At 40.1% G+C, this 15,125-nt stretch overlaps 1 protein-coding gene across 1 annotated transcript; it reads right to left on the bottom strand.

Moving 5' to 3' along the window:
• Positions 1-233: 233 nt before the first annotated feature.
• Positions 234-15,061, bottom strand: ZNF35 (zinc finger protein 35). The gene is made up of 4 exons (XM_012770358.3): positions 11,473-15,061; positions 8,866-9,184; positions 7,798-7,942; positions 234-2,344 (listed from the first exon to the last, which is right to left on the bottom strand). Exons 2-4 carry the CDS (start codon positions 9,055-9,057, stop codon positions 1,098-1,100), a joined length of 1,584 nt encoding a protein of 527 aa, XP_012625812.1. The 5' UTR covers positions 9,058-9,184; positions 11,473-15,061; the 3' UTR covers positions 234-1,097.
• Positions 15,062-15,125: the final 64 nt, after the last annotated feature.

Here is a 15,125-nt window from a genome sequence, read left to right on the forward strand (position 1 = left end):
TTTCTTCATTCTTCTATAAGTGTTCATATTCCAAATACCTCTGAACTGCTCAAAAAACCAAATTAAGACTTAAGGAATCCCACTCCACCTCCTCCCTCTCCTTCATTTCCCTCTTTGGGCCTCTCAGAATTAGAAGGGCTCCCCTTTTTCTTCTAAATACCATGCAGAATTTGAGAATGAAACCCCAACTGAGACCCCTGGCTGGGGTTGGGCAGAATGAGAGCAGAGACAACTTGGGCATGCCTCTAGGCAAGCTTTATTCTTTGACTCCTCTATCCAGGAAGGGGGCTGTTAGCTGCATCTCACCCAAATGGAATGTGATGGGAATTAGGGGGTTGACTTGTTTGGAGAGTTGTCAATCTTAGCAAATGAATATAGCTGGTGTGTGGTGTCTCCATCAATCCTCGAGTACTTGGCCATGCAGGCTGGGGAATGGTCAGAACAGACTCGTCAGAGGTCCCCGGAGCTTTACAATACCAAGGTTCAGGAGGTATAGACAATAAGGAAAAAGGCTATTTCCTATTTCTGTCCATTTTAGGAGCAGTAGACAGTTAATAGGGGTTTTTTTGTTTGTTTTGATCGGCTTTTTAAAAATTACCTAGGGAAGGGAAAGCTTATTAATGTTCACTGGCGAGTTGTCGTTAAATTGCTACCCCAAGAGGTTTCCTTAACTAGTCACCAAAATACTAAAAGACAGGGTTCAAAGCTCCAGAATTCAACCGGCAGATAACCTGCCTGTTGCTCAAGCAAGTACCAGAGTTTTAAAAAACAAATTTAAGCAAGATAGACCTTTCCTCAAATAGGATCTTTATCGCTTAGCTTTGTATGACTCATTCCTAAGAAAGCCACATTCCATTTCAGAAAACATACTGCTGAGGGTACAGGTAAAACAAAATCCTTGCCTTTAGGTGCTTAGTTTTCATTTTCTTTAAATTAGCCTTTGAAATGCTTGTCTTGTGTTTTGTGCTGCATTTCCAAAAACTGTTAACTTTTAAGGACACAGGCCTTGTTTTTACAAAGAAAACAGCAGAGAGGTGTCTAATTTGGGGGACAGTAAGTCATGACCAATGCCAGAGGTCTTCCTTTTCCTTTACTTGCTACTCAACAAGATGGGTTCTGTGGTGTCGCATGAGGTGTGAGTTAGAAATGAAAGCTGCACCACACTTCTCACACTCATAGGGCTTCTCCCCCGTGTGGGTTCTCTGGTGCACAGTGAGGCTCGATCGTTGCCTGAAGGCCTTGCCACATTCATTACACGTGTAAGGTTTTTCCCCATTATGGATTCTCTGATGGATAAGTAGGTATGAGCTACACGTGAAGGCCTTCCCACACTCATTACACACATAAGGAAGATCTCCACTGTGAATTCTCTGGTGGACAATAAGGCAAGACAGCTGACTGAAGGCTTTCCCACATTCACTGCAGTCGTAAGGTTTCTCTGCAGTGTGAATTCGCTGGTGCACTATAAGGTGTGAAAAACAACTAAAGGCTTTCCCACACTCTTTACACTCATATGGCTTCTCACCAGTATGGCTTCGCTGATGTACAATAAGATTTGCACTCTGGGTAAAAGCTTTGCCACAATCATTACATGCAAAGGGCTTCTCCCCAGTGTGGATCCTCTGGTGGACAATGAGGTTTGAGCTCCGAGTAAATGTCTTCCCACACTCATTACATTCATAGCATTTCTCTGTAATGTGGACTTTCTGGTGCCGAGCAAGTTGTGAGCTATAACTAAAGGCTTTCTCACATTCACTGCACTTGAAGGTTTTTTCTAAAGAGTGAATTTTTTGATGTACAGTCAGATTTGAGCTCTGAGTGAAGGCTTTCCCACATTTTGAGCAAACATAAGGTTTCTGTCCAGTGTGGATTCTCTGATGTACAACGAGGTTTGCACTCTGAATGAAGGCCTTCCCACACTCATGACATTCAAAGGGTTTCTCCCCAGTGTGGATTCGCTGATGTACAACAAGGTTTGCACTCTGACTAAAGCCTTTCCCACACACACTACAGGTAAAAGGCTTTTGCCCAGGCTGTATTTTCTGATTTTTAACAGTGCCAGAATTAAGGCTATACTTTCCCCCAGATTTCTTACATTTCTGGTCTTGCTCTTCTTTGAAGCTTTCAGGTAAGTGACAGTCATTCACTGTCACTTGTCTGAAATCTTTCTTTTCCTTCTTTATTCTCTGCCTCTGTAACTTGTTTCCTTTTCCACAGGCTTCTCCTAATTCAGGTCCTTGAGAGTCAGCTTTCTGGATTCTTCCTGATATTATGAGGGGTTTTTCAGCTTCATCACATATCTCAGTTTTTGGAACCAGTAACTGTAAGTTCTTGGTTTCAGCACCTGAACAAAAAAATAGAAATTGCAAATGTTAGATTTCTCTGACCCAGAAAAAGAATAGGATCAGGTCTAAAAAGGTCAGGAAGTATGTGACTTTAGCACCTCTTGCAAAATGGCTTCATCAAAGAATAGAATCGTATCATGTTACCTCTACTTTGTAGGTTCTTCTTCCCCACCCATTCCACCAACCTAGAGGAGAATCCACTGACTCTTGGTCTTTCCGACACTTCCACTTATCTCTGTTAGACACTTAACCCACTGCCTCATGCCAGGAAGGCCCAATCTCCAGGTGGCATTTCCCCGGGTTGTCTGATGACTGATCTCACAATTAAGACTAGTTATGAAGGACACCAGCCTCTCCATGGGCTTGCTTTCTTACCTTAGCTACTTACTGTGGATTTGGATTTGTTTACAACCCACCAATTAATTAAAGAGATTCCTTAACCTGTGAACAAATATCTAGCAACTTAAGCTTCTGTGTCTGAGGATGCTAGATATCAAAGAAAGGATTAACATAGACATAAAGGATCCCACTGGATGCCAAGACAGCTACAGTGGCCCAAAGCATGCAAAACATTGACAGGCTGTGCAGCAACACAGGTTAGGAACATGGATTCTGGAAGCAGGCAGACTGGTTTCAAATCCCTACTCTGCCACTAATCACTCTGGGCTAGTTACTTAACTTCTCTGTGCCTCAGTTTTCTAATCTGAAAAATAGTATCCCTAATAGTATCTACCTCTTAAAGCTGCAAGTGGATTAACACAGTTACTCAATGTCAACTGTTCAGAACAGTGCATGGAACACAGTGAGTGCTCTAAGTATGTGTTGTCACTTTCAGCCTGACTGATGCTGCTCCTGTAGGAGGCCATGAGGAAAGATGAGTCCTTAGGGTATGAGAGTTGCTATAGTGACAGACAGCCCTCAGCTACACTAGGAGAGATTAAGGAAAAAAAATGAACATAAGAAACACTATCTAACCCTTGTGTAAAAGGAACTGCTTAGCATTGTGTCAAGGAAAGCAGATCTTATTGAATTATGGCATAGCCTGCTCTGCAATGCCAGAAAATATAAGACCACCAAAATATCCTGAAGTTTTAAGACTCTGATTAATCTATGGATGTTTATACATTGTCTCCGAGCCCTAATGGCGTCAAAAAGGGGTCCTCCTGTAACATCGTAGTTCTTTATGTTCATCTTCTCTCTGCCTCAACTACTCCTTGACCCTGGAATGTGCACCTGTGCATCCCAGTGTTGGCAGAATTAGCCTTTATAAGTATTGGTGAATTACTAAGTTCAGAAAAACTATTCCAATAATAAGGCAAGTGAAATGAGGGCCAGCTGGAGTGGGCAGCAAGCCTGTAAAGGGAGGTATTTCCATGGTGACATCAGCTTAGAAGTGAGCAGTTGAGCTGTGAGCCACAAGTCATGCTGCAACGCACAGAGAGAATCGAGTATCCATGAGAGGGAAATATCCCACTGGCATAGGCCAGAGCGACTCTTCAACAAATGACATGAGTGGGGTGGGACAGGGATGTTGGGGTGGTACAAAGAAACATTGGGGCCAGGCACAGTGGCTCATGCCTGTAATCCTAGCACTCTGGGAGGCCAAGGCGGGCAGATTGCTTGAGGTCAGGAGTTCAAAACCAGCCTGAGCAAGAGTGAGACCCGTCTCCACTATAAATAGAAAGAAATTAATTGGCTAACTAATATATATATATATATATATAATTAGCCAGGCATGGTGGCACATGCCTGTAGTCCCAGCTACTTGGGAGGCTGAGGCAGTAGGATTGCTTGAGCCCAGTAGTTTGAAGTTGTTGTTATCTAGGCTGATGCCACGGCACTCACACTAGCCTGGGCAACAAAGTGAGACTCTGTCTCAAAAAAAAAATAATGATAATAATAAAAAGAAATATTGGGAGCAGGAAAATAGCCTGTATTGCCTGGTGAAGACCATGGTAATCTGAAATTCCACCACAATCATTCAGACAAGATAGGAAGTATCAGAGAAAAGAAGCATCCAAGTGCTGGATACTGTAGAGCTACAAATGTGACAACAAAAAAATCTGAAATGCCTTTTCTGGTTATTTCTATTCCTACTGTTCTGATGTCTCTCTTTTTTTAATCTACTGTTTTTCTCCCTATAGTTTAATTGTTCTTATATCACCTTGTCTTCTTTCTCTTTCTTATTTTCTCCTGCTACCTCTTTCCACTACTGCCCTTTCATGTTTCTCCTCTCCTGGTTTTTTTATTTTTATTTTTTCAATTTTTTTTGCAATAGTCTGAATTTTTCCACATACAGTTTCATGTCTTCTCTGCTTTTCTTTTGTGCATTGCTTTCTTATATTTTCTTTACTATTCTTCATCACTTCCACCTCACTTTATTTTTTCCCCTTCTAACATATCCTTCCCTGCTTCTTTTCATCTTCTTCTCCTTTGCTCCCTATCACTGATATCAGGGACTCCCATCCCAGCATCTCTCCAACAGGAACAGGGCCCAAGAATACTTTAGTTCATAGCTGTACTGTCTCCTTGACCTTCACTTTGATCCTCCTTAGTGGAAGATTCAGAATGTTGGAAAGCCAGAAGGATGAAGGCCAATAGAAACTACTGAACTGATTAGTGCCAATGGAATAATCAGTGCCAATGGAAACAATTCCTTATATTTGATAATGTCTATGTCAAAATGAGTACAGAACCAGGAACAACTGCAGCCTAGAAGGTTTTAATGCAAGTGGTTATGTAACTGTTTATCACAGGATGAAGAAAGACCTAGGGTCTTGGCAAATGCCCAGTGTCTAAGAAAAGAGAATTAAGTCCTATACTGTGTGCTCAAGTTCAAATCTCCTTGGGTGAAAAGATTAACTGGCCAATAACCCAGGACCTATATAATCTTAGCTTGTTTAAAATGGTATTACTCCTTTTTTTGGATCATGTAGGATTGCTGCAACTCTAGAAAAAGTAAAATAAGTACAGAAGTACTGAAAAAATAAACTAAAAAACGAATTTATGATCAACTAAAACATAGGAATAGTAACAGTTTTGAATCAAATCAATACTTTCCTTTTCCTTTTTTTGGGGGGGGGGAACAGAGTCTCATTCTATTGCCTAGGCTAGAGTACATAGTAGCTCACTGCAACCTCAAATTCCTGGGATCAAATGAACCTCCTGCCTCAGCCTCCTGAATAGCAGGGACTACAGGTGTGTAACACTATGCCTGGCTAATTCTTTCCTTTTCTTAAAAACAAGAGATCTGAAATGCTACATGGACCTGCTATCTCAGCTGGTGACTATATTATGAAATAAGAAAGATAATTTGATTTACTAAACATATAATTCTAATTCATCAGATTTACGAAAGCTGTGTGTTTATTAAGATTTTATTTACAAGATTTGTAAGTCTGCTTAGTTAGGCATTCGAAATGCTTTAAGGGAATTAGATATATTAAATTTGCAATAATGTTTTATATAAAAAAATTTGATATGTAGGCAGAGTTAAAGGTTTACAAAATTTAATCTGTAAAACTTGAAGCTTAACCAAACATGAATTGAAGAAGTACAAATGTTCTCACTTTTATAGAAATATTTCTAGATACATGGATGACATAAAAATAAGTTATGCTTAAAGGCTTAAAAATTGGTTCTTAAATGAATAAACTTTAATAAATGCAACATTAATTAAAATATAGGAAGCTATAGTTAAAACTCCCTCAGACATTAAAAACCCAGTAACACATCACTATTGCCAAAGCACTTTCATGTATATTATATGATTTCATCAAGAAGATGAAACTTCTTCAATTGTGTGGGAGCTAAAATAAAAAAGGGGAAGGCTGTGTTATTCATTTCCATACCTCCAGCACCTATCACACTGCCTGGCACACAGGAAATAGGCCACCAACAAACCCTGTACTTATTGGATGAATGCACTCAGTCCATAGAGCAGGAAATAGAGATCCACAGAGAAAAAGGACTTACTCAAGATCAGTCATCAGAGGCAAGGCAGCAACCACACTCAGGTCTCTCTCTCCTAGAGCTCAGTGTTCCTGCCACTACTTGCTGCTATGAAAATGGCTGGCAGCACAAAAAGTTAAGTCTTAGGGGAAAACAGGGTCTGGAGGCAAGAGGCAAAATAAGAAAATGCAGCTTATTCCTGAATGGGTACAACCATGGAGTTAAAGACTGTGAATGACTGCTACAGTGAGGAGACTGAAAAAAAGTAACTCAAGGGGAATATACCAGAGGGAATGAAACATAAAGCAGAAAGTGGGAAACAGATCTGCTGGGAGTTTGGGGAATAAGACAAGCAAATGAAAGGTGGAGATCCTAATCTCCACATCACTGGTTTAAGAAAGTGACTTGGTCCCCAAATGCCTGAGGAATTGGCTAGGGAGGAGAGTGGGTTAAAAATATTGACACAGGCCTGTATCAGGCAGACTTACAAGAAGGGGCCCTGGCAGCCATCCAGGTAATTGCTTCCACAGAATGGCACCGGTGGCTACTGCATTCTTTTTTGAGACAGAGTCTCGCTTTGTTGCCCAGGCTAGAGTGAGTGCCGTGGCCTCAGCCTAGCTCACAGCAACCTCAAACTCCTGGGCTCAAGCAATCCTCCTGCCTCAGCTTCCCGAGTAGCTGGGACTACAGGCATGCACCACCATGCCCGGCTAATTTTTTCCATATATATTAGTTGTCCAATTAATTTCTTTCTATTTATAGTTGAGACGGGGTCTCTCTTGCTCAGGCTGGTTTTGAACTCCTGACCTCGAGCAATCTGCCTGCCTTGGCCTCCCAAAGTGCTAGGATTACAGGCGTGAGCCACCGCGCCTGGCCTACTGCATTCTTAACCCTCAGTTGTGTGTCATTCCTCCACAGCAAGCTTCTGCCACCACTAATCAAGACATTTCTTCGAACATATTACCTTTTCCCAAGTCTCAGTTCAGAGAAAACCAGGTGATAAGCCATCGGTACATTCCACCAAGACCTAATTTTGAACATTATGATTGACATAGCTGTTTAAAATACTCTAGAATTTACAAAAAGAAAATAGAACATCTCCAAGGTATTTCCTCAAAATCACCACAAAAATTGACCCTTCCCACCTTTGCTAGCTTTTCTTGAAGGCACACAAATGTATGATAACCGCAAAGTATATGAAGAGGACATGTGTCTACAGGTGTGTGCAGACATGAAACTCACTGAATGATAAATATGATTAAGAAGGGAATTTGGAATTCATCTATGTTTGTCTGTTGTCTTAAGCCTGTGTGCAAAGTAAGCCATTTCCCACGACAACTGCATAGGCATCTCTCAGCAATCTTCGATCCAGCTCTCCTTGATACTTTCAACACCTTGATACTCTGTGTTGCTCAAGCTAGGAGACCAGATGCCACCAATCTCTGAAAAGATTCTGAGACACCACAATGGTAAGATTCTGAATCAGGGAGTTGGACCTTACCTAGAAAGTTCCTGTTCCCATGAGTCTCCAGTATCTCGCTCTTGGCCAAGGTCCCTGGTAATGAGTAGCTGCCAAGGGGTGAAGCAGCAGGTGCCTCCTGTGTTGCTTTCAGGACTACTGCCATGTCCCAGAACATTTTCTGACCCTGGAGACAAGTAGGCACATGCTTATGAGGAAACTGGTGGTGGGGGTTGGTGTAATTACAGCATTGAGGATGAGAAGATAGGTACCTATTCCTGGAGGCTACAAAATATTTTTTAAATATGGAAAAAGAAGCCAGAGTCTCTACCAATCCCCAAGGTAAGCTGGGCAGAAAAGCAAGCCTACCACCTTCTTCCCTATCACTTTGATCTCACCTCACTGCTCACTCCAGAATCCAACCTAACTCACTAGTAAGTAATAAGAAGAGAGAGCACATGGGAAGATATTCGATAGTACACTTTTATGGGGTCTAAAGATCAAAGAAACAAGGTTCTGATCATTTTATTACAGAAGGGTCTGGGGAACCTCTGCCCTCCTTTGGTAAGGGGTGTGTTTGAAAACATTAAGGACACAGCAAAGGGTATAGTCTCTCTACTGAAAATGTGATCTGCAGATCAGCAGTACATGCATCACCTGGGAGTTTGTGAGAAATACAGAATCTCGAACCAGAATCAGCATTTTAACAAGAACCCCCAGGTGATTCCTATGGACATTCAAGTTTGAGAAGCACTGGTTACAGCTGTTAAATCCTGACTGGAATCACCTGAAGAGTATCAGGTGCAGATACCCAGATGCCACCCCCAGATTCTGATTTAATTAGTATAGAGTATGGCATGGACATCAAGATTTTATAAAAAGCTCCCCAAGTTCTGTGTAGCAAAGTGTGAGAAATACTGGTTTAGAGAAAGTACTGAATGTCATATCGATCAAAAGGGAATGTTTCTATTATATTACAAAGTACTAATGGCCAGAGCCCTAACCAGGAAGTAAGAGTCCAAGTGTGGAAGTAGAGGGGCAGAGTACCCTCTTTAACTACTTGAGGGCTTCAGGTCTCTGCTCCCTCCTTCCACCCAGGCTACCATTTACCTTTTCCTCCTCTTCTGATACATCAAGGCCTGTCTGAAGACCCTCCTCTGGGGCCCAGACTGTGATGTTCTCAGAGTGCATTTGTTGGTTGGATGCCTGTCCTAGGAAGTTTTCCTCCTCTTCCTCCTCCTTTTTCACCTTCACTGAGCCCCAAGGGGCTAGGGCCATGGCCTCTCTCAATTCTGCAGTCATCTTCTCGGCTCAACAGAGGAACTCCTATAGCTGGGGGCTGCCCAATAGAGATCAAGCCCCATTTAATCTTTAAGTTTCAAAAGCTTCTTCTTAAGTTTCTTCCCAGGAACAAGATGAGTATTGTCTACTGAGAAATCAGAAAACACTGTTAGCACCAAGCAGAGATCTGCCTGATGCCACTCAACCAGCAATTTCACCAGTGCCTGGCCAGCAGCAACCATAGCACAAAAAATGCTCTACTCCTCCCTCATAGGCTAGGAGGAGATGGATTATAAATATGTAATTTCTTCCAATAATCACATTTCAAACAGCTTTATATAACATTCACTGATTTTTTTCTCATTGAAAATTAACATATTTTTATGTAAAAACTTGAAAAGTACCAAAACTGATTAAGGAAAATAACCTCTGGTCTACCTCCAAAGAAATAACTGCTAATTGTAAAACTGAAGATATTTATTTTATTCTAACCATAGTAACAATAATTATGATTTTATAAACTTCCTGGTTTTGACCATAAGGGATATGTATTTTCACAATTATAATTAGCATTTTTTAAAACAGGGTATTATAACGCAAATATTTCTTTATTGCTCAGGATACAAAATAGTGTGAACAAAAGAATCCCAAGAAAAGACTGGGAGTCTATATATCAACATGTTAGGAGTTGCTGATTATCCTTGGGTGGTGTAATTACAGGTAGTTTTGAGTTTCTTTTCATTTATTTGTTTGATTTTTACATTTTCCATATCTTCCAAAAGTCCTGTGAAATGAAGTATTACTTTTAAGACTAAAAAAAAAAAATCTTTTCATGTTACTTCATGCTTATTTTTACTTGCTACACAATAACCTACAGTGAAGAAAAATTTTCACTTTCCTTGAAAAAAGGTCAAGCAATACAGAAATATATAGAATTAAATATATGTCCAAACCCACACTGAGTAATTAGTTATAAGTCTAGATGGGACTCCCAGTTCCTTTACTCTGCATTTACATAAATACATGTACACTTTTCACACATATTGCTTATTTTTCAAAAACATACTTCAGATCATCACACTTGTACACTGTTCAGCAATCTGCATTATTTGATTTTTGAACTCAATTTCCATATTTCATAGTCTTGTCAGTCTTTCAATAGTGTATATATAAAGCTACCTCATTCTAGCACAGTATCCTAAATTATGGTAGTCTGGGCAACAAAGCAAGACCCCCATCTCTAAAAAAAATTTTTTTTTAAAATTAGCTATGCATGATGGTGCACACTTACAGTCCTAGCTACTCTGGAGGCTGAGGCAGGAGGATCATTTGAGCTCAGGATTCAGGAGTTGGAGGCTGCAGTGAGCTATGATTGTGCCACTGTACTCCTGCCTTGGTGACAGAGTAAGACCCTGTCTCTAAAAAAATAAATAATAAATTATTTACATTATCATTTACTTAACTATACCCTATTTATGAACCATTCCATTAGTAAAAGGACCTTTTAATATTCCCAGTTTATTTTCTTAATAATTCTTTAGAACTTTTTTCTGTGCAAATAGTTTTTTTTTTTCTTTTTTGCTGAGTTATTCTTTTAGAATAAACAAGATTACTGGTTCAAGGATTTTCTGGTTGAAATGTACTGTCAGATTGCTTTCCAAAAGCACCCCACCAATCAACACCAACAATAATTAACAATAATCCTTTATCATAGCTAAACCAGCAAGGTTTTTTGTTTGTTTCTAATTTCTGAATGAAATAATCTTACTATTTTGGTTGATTATGAATAGAATTTTGATTATGAATAGAATTTTTCTTTCTATTCCCCTTTGGATGTTTTGTTAGAAAAACGTGATACATTGCATTAAATCTGCTTTTGCCGCTATCGAAGTGGTCGTATTCTTTTCCCTATGTTCACTTACTGGCAAGTTATTGTATACATTGAATTTCTTGAATAAAGCAATACTTTCATTACTGTGACAAATCTTAGATCTGGAGGATTATTCTTTCCACGACTAGTTTGAGATTAATTCCACCTTTTGCACACGTGAAATGATAGTAGAAGTACTATCATCAGACTTCTGATCAGATTCAAATGGACCTCCAGACCCTGATGGCACAGAGCCTTCTATCAAAGGCTTCCCTTTCTACATCCTTTCCCTATTTCCCAACGTGGCGCTCCATACCCTCCACCTATAGGCCCCTCGCGGGCCTCTCCCCGGGATCTGCCTGCCCCCTGGCCTGCCTGCGTCCATCCTCTCCCAAGCCAGGCCCCCGGGAGGCGGGATTCCAAGGTGGCAGGGCACTGAGCCACCCCAAGACAGGGCTGGTGTTCCCGAGGGAAGGACGTAGCGGGCCGCCCCTCGAGCCGCCGCCCCAGGGATAACCCCTCCTTTTCCCCCGACATCCGTGCCCACCCCCGCTGACCCGGCTTACCGTGTGCAGCGGAGAGGTCTGGCCGAAGCTCACCGGCTCTGGAGCAGGAGGCTGGCGGACCGTGACCCCTGCTCCCACCGGCGCGAGAACAATGACCGGACAGGAAGTGCCGCGGAAAGGGCTTCCGGCTCCCCAAGTCGCCAGACCGGCCTCTCTAGGAATCTCGGAGGTGCTTTCTTCTCGATAGATGTCCAAAGTCATGCTGGACCAGGGATGGGGCAGTAGAGCTTAGAAGGACTTTGCGGGTAGAGGTTCTGTGCCTCCAGGAGGGGCGTATCCCCTGGCTGGGCAGGGGCACTCAGGCAAGGCGCGACCGGGAGCCTGACGCTACAAAGCATTAATCTGTGGAAAGCCCTGATAATTTCCTCCCAAACGTTTTATTTCAAAAATATCAAACGGTACAGAAAAGTCGAAAGAATGGTACATTGAATACCCGTTATCCTCCATCTGGACCCAGCAACGAACATTGTGCTCTGTTTGCCTTATTTCTCTATACAAGCTTAAAAGCATTTTTTAAAAGTTGTAAATACCAAAACATTTCATTGCAAATACTTCAACATGCATCCCTTAAAAATGAGAATATTCTTCAAACTAACGCCATCATCATCACAGGTAAGAAAACAGTAATCCTCTACTACCATTTAATATCCAGTCATATTCAGACTTCTTCTATTGTCCTAACACATATTTTCATTATTTTTTTTCCCAAATTAGTTTCACACACTGTATTTGGTTATGGCTCATTAGTTTTGGGTTTTTTTCTTTTTTTCCGTTTATTTTGAAATGATAGATTCACAGGAAGTTGCAAAGACAGTACCTTTCACCGATTTCCCCCAATGGTTACATCTGACATAATTATACTTATCAATACCAGGATATCAACATTGGTACAGTATGTATATACTTTTATGTTATTTTTCAAACTTAGATTTGCGTAACCACCACCACAATCAAAATACACAAGTGTTCCACCAGCGCCACAAAGACCTCCCTGGTGCTACCTCTTTAATATACTTACATTCAACCCTCTTCCCCTTCTCCCTCCCACCACCCCTAACATCTGGCAACCATTAATCCCAGTTTTCATTTCTATAGTTTTGTCACTTTGAGAATGTTGTATAAATGGAATCATACAGTATATGACCTTTTGAGACTGGTATTTTCACTCAGCATTAATTCCCTTGAAATTTATTTGAGGAGTTGTGGCTATCAATAAGCCATTACATTTTATTGCAGAGTAATAAGTATTCCATGGTATAGACATATCAGTGTGTTTAAACCACCTAGTGAAGGATACTTGGGTTGCCTACAAGTTTTGACTATTACAAATGAAGCTGCTATGAACATTCATGTACAGCTTGTGTGACCTTAAGTCTTCATTTCTCTGTGATAAATGCTCAGGAATACAATTACTGGGACATAAGATATGTATATACTTGGTTTTATAAGAAACTGCCAAACTATTTTCCAGAGTGGCTATACCACTTTACATTCCCAGCAATCCAGTTTCTCCACATCCTTGTCAGCATTGGTGTTATTGCTATCATTTATATTTTAGGTACTCCAATAGGTACATGGTGGTATCTCATGACTTAAATTTGCATCTCCCTAATGACTAATGATGTTAAACATCTTTTCATTTGCTTATTTGCCATCTATACTTTGGTAAAATGTCTGTTCATGTCTTTTGCTCATTTTCTAACAGGATTTATTCTTTCAAACTCCTGACCTTGAGCAATCTACCCACCTCGGCCTCCCAGAGTGCTAGGATTACAGGCGTGAGCCACTGTGCCTGGCCAGGATTTATTTTTTAACTGTTAAGTTTTGAGAGTTCTTTCTGCAGTCTAGATATAAATCCTTTGTTGGATATATGCTTTGCAAATATTTTCTCCCAGTCTGTAATGTCTTTTCATTCTCATAAAAGGGTCTTTGCAGAGCAAATTAACTTTGATGAGGTCCAATTCAACATTTTTTTTTCCTTTTATGGAGCAAGGTTTTGATGTCATCTAAGACTTCTTCACTTAGTCCTAGGTCCTGAAGTTGTTTTTTGTTTGTTTTGCCAATGCATATACAATTGCTCCAGCTGCATTTATTGAAAAGGCTATCCCTCCTCCATTGAATTGGTTGTGCACTTGTCAAACATCAACTGGGCATTCATGTGAGTCTATTTCTGGTTCCTAGTATCCAATGGCTTTTTAGTATCCTTTCAAAACAACCCCCCTCATCCACATTTTACACCTTTCATTATGAAAATTTTCATACATACACAAAAACAGAATACTAATAAAATCCCAGTACACTCATCCAGCTTCAACAATTATCACTCCCCTCTCTTCTCCATCATAATGACATTTTGAAGAATCCAGGGGTGTTTTCTCATATGATATCCCATGTTCTAGATTTGTCTGTTTCTCATGGTGTCTTTTATTTTGTTCGTCTGTCTCCTGTATTTCCTGTAAACTGACAATTAAGTCTGAGTAGCTTGATTAAATTCAGGTTGAACAATTTTTGGCTTATTACATCACACAAGGAGGCACATTATGTGGACTGTCTTAGTCTTAGCAATATTACATTTTGTTACTTGGCTAAGAGGTAAAAGATAGCTTTCTCCATTGTTAAAGTACCTATGTCCCTTTGTAATTATTATACAAACTGGGGTGATTCTTCTACAGCATGGATATGAAGCATTTTCATATTCATTACCTCATAAGTTTGTGAGGTAGATATTCTTCCTCCTGTTTAACAGATGAAGAAATCAAGGCTCCGAGAAGTGAAGGCAGGTGGCAGAACCTAACTCATATCCTGGTCTTAAGACTAAACCTTGGTCCATTTTCATTTTTCACTCTTAGGTACCTTTTTCATTCTAGTGAAGAACTAGTAATTAATAACATTTATTATAATCAACACACCACTTTGACATTATTAGTATTGGAAAACATAATCCTGATATTCAGGTATTTAAGTCCAAAAAATTATCAGCTCAAGAATACAGGCTGAATTAAACCTATAAATATACAAAAGGTCACAGGCTGAATGAATGCTTGGTTCACAGGGACAATGGGCACTGACTTCCCAGAAGTGGATTCTACATTGGCTTAACCAGAACTTGAAGAGCTTGGCTCAAGCTGAAAATTTTATGGAGTATTAAGTGCTGGGGACAGAACGTTGTTTCATGAATTATAAGCTATCACATGACAGCAATGATGAAATGCTGATTAGGACTGAGAATGATCAAATGTACCCTGGAGCATGTACATCTTTTAAAATACAATACAAGAATGACTGTGGTAAGGATCATCACCTCAGCTGTTAGGGTTAAGGATTTTTCCCTATGAACAAAGAATGCAACATAGGACTGTCCTTCCATTTTTGACACTCTACATCTGTTAAGTTTCAAATTCAAAGGTTGGAAAATAAATTGTTTTCCTCGGCATCATTGTTAATGGCCGGCCATAATATTTTTCCATAAACACAAGCTAAGTATATCAGCTATAATACTTAACTCCCTTAGACATTTTAAAGGTGAATTTTAAAAAATTCTTCTTAAAGCACTAAATTCCAAAGTTTGCTATTCACTATACTTCCTTTTATAAAAATGAATATTTTTGAGGTTCATGGAATCCCCTTCATTCTAATATTGACTTAATGAACAA

Source organism: Microcebus murinus, chromosome 1, assembly GCF_040939455.1.
Source record: "Microcebus murinus isolate Inina chromosome 1, M.murinus_Inina_mat1.0, whole genome shotgun sequence".
Lineage (NCBI taxonomy): Eukaryota > Metazoa > Chordata > Mammalia > Primates > Cheirogaleidae > Microcebus > Microcebus murinus.